Source organism: Guillardia theta (assembly GCF_000315625.1).
Source record: "Guillardia theta CCMP2712 unplaced genomic scaffold GUITHscaffold_402, whole genome shotgun sequence".
NCBI lineage: Eukaryota > Cryptophyceae > Pyrenomonadales > Geminigeraceae > Guillardia > Guillardia theta.
The window spans coordinates 1-5,391 of record NW_005434282.1 but is presented as its reverse complement, the minus strand read 5'-3'; the positions used below and the strand labels follow the sequence as shown (position 1 = coordinate 5,391).

Here is a 5,391-nt window from a genome sequence, read left to right as displayed (position 1 = left end):
CCCGTGATGAATATATCTTTCACCACCCCTTCGGCTCTATGTCAGTCTACCCCATTGATTCACGCACCCTATCCACAAGTCTACCCCAGCCCAATCACTACTCCCATCGCTTCCCCCACCCCTACCGTACCTTTGATCTACACCCCCACCGTCCTTCTCTCATCCACCACCCTCAAGGGGGTAGTCTGAACGCTTCTGTCTGTCACCGGTGCGTAGATCATTGTGTACCCCCTGTTGGTCCTTAGGGGTACATGCAGACTACCTACCCTCTTCAAGGCAAAAATGCTCTCACCCACCCTTGGAAGATGCTCATTCTACCCTACCCCCTAGACCCATAGATTCAATAGAGGACGAGCCCAATAAATGATTTTAAAGATTGCAGAGTTAAAAACATATAGATTGGTTTTGTACCGGGATGTAACGGTTTCTAACCGTCCCCTGCTCAGGGCCGATAAACAATCGGTCAGGGCCTTGAGCTTCACAACACTTCTCCCTTGCCACGCTTGCCACGCTTCCTGTGACCACCCCACCCACCTAGTCACCTATAACCACCCACCCCCCTATCCCCTTCCCGGAGTCCTGTTTTACGGACCCCCATACCCCACCCAGCTAGTGAATTTACGGACCCTCACCTGAAACCACCCAACTCCACCCAGTGATGTCCTCCACCGCCGTACCCACAGATTTCCTTGCCAGAGGGTCCTCCACTACCCCTGCTCTTCCCCCTGCTCTTCCCCCTGCTCTTCCCCCTGCTCATACCTTCCTCCCTGCTCCTCCTGCTCCTCCCCTACACCACCTCCGACCCTCTCCAAGACAGCGCTTGGTCTCCCTCGCTGCTTTGCTGCGCAACCTCGCATCCGCAGGCCTCGTGACTGTGATAGGGAGAGATGATAACTGCATGCTGGGCTTCAGCGAGATCCAAGTGACGCAGCCATACTTCCACGACGTCATGATCGACATGGTCAAGACCAACGCTTTCTGGAAGGATGCCAACCGGAGCAGCAGCGAGGGCACCAACCATGCTCAGATCATCTACCGCTTCCTCAACAGCCTCGGCATACGCCCTAAGGTCAACACTCGCTATGCCTCAGCCGAGCAGCAGCAGAAGGCAGACTTCATGTGGTCCATGGAGTGGGTCTTCGACCCCGAGCGCTGGGAGAAGAAGCGCTCTGGCAAAGATTCGCCTCTGCTCGATGAGTACAAGAGCGCGACGCCGGATGTTGGCAGGCAGGGCGCGGCAGAGCATGGGCCAGGGCCGGTCTTGCATGGTGCTTTGCCATCAGCAGAGGAGCAGGAGGTGGAGCAGCAGGAGCAGCAGGAGGAGGAGATGGAGGGGGGCTCGCGTGCAGTTCACGGGCTAGTGGATCGCAGCGATGGGCGGAATGAGAGCAAGTGTGAGGAGGACGACAAGCACATGCAGCAGCTCTACACGGACGAGGCGTGGCTCATGCACGACTTCTGCGTTAAGGCCGAGCCCGAGGAGGAGGTGGTACCGCTAGCTCAAGCGCCAACGCAGCCGAGGGTCTTGGCCACGTCGCGTGAGCTGTATGAGGAGCTGGAGGAGTCGGAGGAGCTGCCGGAGTCTCGTCCTGTCTCTCTCTCTCGTAGCAGCAGCTTCGACCGGTGGGACGGATCGAAGAGGGCCAGGTGCTCCTCTCTTGAGCCCAGGACTCCCAGCCCTCTCCCGGTCCACTCTCCATGGACAGCCGAAAGCATCTTCCGGGAGGCGTCTGTGTTCCTCACGCCATGGGACTAGAAGGAAGCGCATCAGGCGGAGTGAGAGCAAGAGTGTAAGTGGGGTGATGATAGTGTTACCATAAACTGTATCATATAAGTCACGACCGAGATCAGTCAGCTCATTTATGCCCTGTCCTGCTCACCCGCCATGCATCAAGTCGCTTCCAACGGAAGGGTGCTGGAGTCCTCGAAGACAAGCTGTCTCTCCGGGAGGCGAAGAGCGCACAACTTGGTGCCGAGGGCTGAGCAAGAGTCAAGTCAGTCAGTCTGCTTCTGTAGGGCCACATCCTCTCAGCTACTCACCTCCCGGATGAAGCCTCATACCTCTCTCCTCATATCGAATCCTTGCAACAATGTAAGGCTCCCGTTTCTCCGTCCCTCTGCATCCCCCACCGTCCCCCCTCCCCCTTCCATCTATTGATTCCTCCTCCGCCCCCTCCCACCCCCTCCCTCTCTTTCCTCCCTCACCCGACGGAGTAGTCGATGCAGCACGCAGACTGCCTCGGGCCCAGGAGTTTGTTGGCAGGGACGTCAGGAAACATGTCAGGACCAGATGGCTTGAAGTTTTGGATCTCCAGGGGGAGGGAAAGAGAGCGAGGGAAGGAGCGCCAGTAGTGTCCGAACACCACCAGCTTCTCCTCCTCGTACTTGTTCCACCATCGATTACGGTCGACGTCCCTCCACTTCCCTCCGGCAAAGAACCTCTCGGCCGCTCGTTCCTCCTTGCCGCTGCAAGTCACAAGGACCGGGTTTCCGTTCTGCCTGTTGAGCTCCCGCTCGATCTCAATGTCCCGCGCCATCCCCTCCTGCTCGCTCCTCCTCGCCGCAAGCTCACTATCCCGGTGCTTCACCTCCTCTTGGAACTTCCTGTACGCGTCCATGACGTCTCCGGGGGAGCTGCGCAACTTGCTGATGGACTCATCGTCCCAACAAGCATGCACGACTCGACAGTCCTCTCGCTCCAGCACCAACGGCAACTTCCGTAGGAACGAGAGCGCTTCCTCCCTGAAGGCCTCGTCTGCAAGGGTCTGGAAGCTGATCTTGGCCTTGTCCTTCCTTATCACCTCCTCCTCCCCCCAAAACCACAGGTTTCCATGCTTCCTCGACCCTCGGAGCAGGTTCAGCTCGTGATTGCCCAGAACCATCTGCGCTCTCCCGCTCTCTACCATCCCCCTCACCACCTGCAGGCAGCGGACCGAGTCCGGTCCTCGATCCACCACGTCTCCCACGAACACGAGACGCCTCCCCTCAGCATGTTCGCCATGCCCGTTGTAGCCAAGCACGTCAAGCACAGACAGCAGTGCGCCTATCTCTCCATGCACGTCCCCGATGATGTCTACCGGGCCGTCAAACATGCTCGACACGAGCATGACAGGATGAGCGCGAGAAGGAAAGGAGGAGGAGAGAACTCGAGCGCGCACCCTGCTCGCTATACCCCGGAGGAAAAGCGTGCGCGGAAAGTAAAAGGCTGATGACAGGAGAGGATGGGCAGCTTGAAGGAGGAGGAGGAGGAGGAATGGGAGGACAGACGAAAGGATGTTGGTAATGATGATGCCGAGTGAGTGAGGCTGAGCTGAAAGGAGAGCAGGGCAGGGCAGGGCAGGGCAGGGCAGGGCAGAGCGGAGCAGAGCGGAGAGGACGGGGACGGGGGTTAGTGTAGGAAGGATCAAGTGTAGAAGGGGGGCCGGAAACTTGTAGGGGGTGGTGAACGGGAAATAAGTGGGTAGAGAAGGGGGGCGGTGGGGGTGGGTAGAACGCGAAATATTGTGATGAAATGCACGAAATGGTTTGCCCTTCTTTTTCAGTCAATAAAGGGGAAGAAATGCACTGAGCGGCAGGAAGCGAGGGAGGAGGAGGAATGGAGGAGGGGAGCAGGAAGGAGAAACTCAAGGGAGGATGATCAGAGCAGAGCAGAGCAGAGCAGCGAAAGATGAGCAAAGATGGGAAGGGAGAGGAGAGAAGAGGAGGGAGAAGAGAAGCAAAAGAGCTGTAGAGTTGACAGGAAAGTGGAGAGGGAAGAGCAGGACGGGAGAGGAGGAGCGGAGGAGAGAAGATGAGAAGAACGATACAAGAAATATGTTGGGATCTAGGGATGATAGGATATCAACAACGACCAACACGCAGTGAGACAGTTCGATTCCTATCATGGATGACACGGGAAGTAGGGAGGATGAAGTTGTTCTGCTTCTTAGGATGGATATATCCTCAGTGACGGGGAGAGCAGGAGGATGAAAACTTTCGTCATGCAACGATGCTGGCGCTTCTGCAAGGCAGTCTCCCAGCCGAGCTTCATGCCCAGGGCGCAGGGCTGGACGTGGTGCAGCAGCATGCAAGGGCAGCAGAGGAGGAGCGTGTGGGAGACGCGAAAGATGCAACAGGCACATGAGGTCTTGGAGAAAGAGGATCCTTACAGCTACTACCGAGGGAAGAGCGAGGAGTTCCAGAACCTTAACAGCAACGAGCGCGCGATGAGATCGGTGTACGTCGGGGTCCCTACGGCGGTGAGTACTGGAGGAGGAGGAAGGGAGGAGACGAGGAGGAGAACGAGGAGGAGAGGAGAGGGGGGGGAGAGGAGAGGAGAGGAGATGAGACGGAGGGGAGGAAAGGAGAGTACAGGAAATACAGGGGAGGGAAGGGGAGGGAAGGGAGGTTAGATTTTGATGGTGCTGCAGGCCTTCCTTGGCTTCTGCTTCTACATCTACGACCAGGAGCAGAAGCAGAAGCAGCTCAACCGCGCGAAGCTGCTGGAGGAGGGAGACGAGCAGGTCGTGACCAACTGGTCGGCGACTCACTCGGTGACGACGAGGAGGTTCTTCCAGCCGCAGGACCTCGGGGAGCTGGAGGAGCTAGTGAAGAAGGCGCACAAGAACAAGACGCGGCTGCATGTGATCGGAGCAGGGCTGTCACCCAACGGCATCGGGCTGGACGGCGACGGGATGATCAACATGTCACTGATGGACAAGGTGCTCGCTGTAGACAAGGAGAAGAAGCAGATAACGGTACAGGCCGGAGCGAGGGTCAGCCAGGTAGAGCGATCCTGTGCTTCCTCCTCCTCTTGTTGTTGAGGTCCCTTGCTCTGCAGGTCTTAGAAGCCCTCAAGCCCTATGGGCTGACTTTGCAGGTTTGCGCTGCTGCTGCTGCTGCTGCTGCTGCTGCTCCCTCGTCTTCGTCGTCGTCTCCCCTCTCCTCACTCCCTTTCATTCTCTTTCTTCGTCACCTTCCAACCTCTTTCCCTCCTCCTCAGCATGATGACTCGATGAGACGACCCGAAAACTGATCAAGGGATCGCATGCAGAACTTAGCTTCTATCAGCGAGCAGCAGATTGGAGGTCTTTCAAACTTCTTCCGATGATACGGTGGCTGACGATCACGACCAGGTTTCATGCAAGTGTCTGCTCACGGCACCGGGGCGTCGCTACCTCCGGTGGATGAGCAGGTAGTCTACATGCTCCTGCTCCTGCTCCTGCTCCTGCTCCTGCTCCTGCTCCTGCTCCTGCTCCTGCTCCTGCTCCTGCTCCTGCTCCTGCTCTCCTCATCCTCACTCCAGGTTGTCGCAATGAAGATTGTCACTCCGGGGCAGGCAAGTGCCGAACTTTATGTGTGCATGCGAACAACTAGCGCGAAAAGAGCCGATGCTTCTCTGATTCATTCAGC

The 5,391-nt window shown here is 57.5% G+C and overlaps 2 protein-coding genes across 2 annotated transcripts; one reads left to right on the top strand and one right to left on the bottom strand.

Moving 5' to 3' along the window:
* Nucleotides 1–1,890: 1,890 nt before the first annotated feature.
* On the bottom strand, nucleotides 1,891–3,107 carry GUITHDRAFT_122679 (hypothetical protein; the record flags this gene model as incomplete). Its single annotated transcript, XM_005818037.1, has 3 exons — nucleotides 1,891–1,979; nucleotides 2,041–2,081; nucleotides 2,206–3,107. The coding sequence occupies 3 exons, from the start codon at nucleotides 3,105–3,107 to the stop codon at nucleotides 1,891–1,893; spliced, it is 1,032 nt and encodes a 343-aa protein (XP_005818094.1).
* Nucleotides 3,108–3,813: 706 nt separating this feature from the next.
* GUITHDRAFT_122678 (hypothetical protein) lies at nucleotides 3,814–5,173 on the top strand (the record flags this gene model as incomplete). Its single annotated transcript, XM_005818036.1, has 6 exons — nucleotides 3,814–3,860; nucleotides 3,962–4,238; nucleotides 4,410–4,763; nucleotides 4,820–4,858; nucleotides 5,033–5,066; nucleotides 5,115–5,173. Coding segments are annotated over 6 exons (810 nt in total), but the record flags the coding sequence as incomplete, so codon positions are not given.
* Between the last annotated feature and the right edge of the window lie 218 nt (nucleotides 5,174–5,391).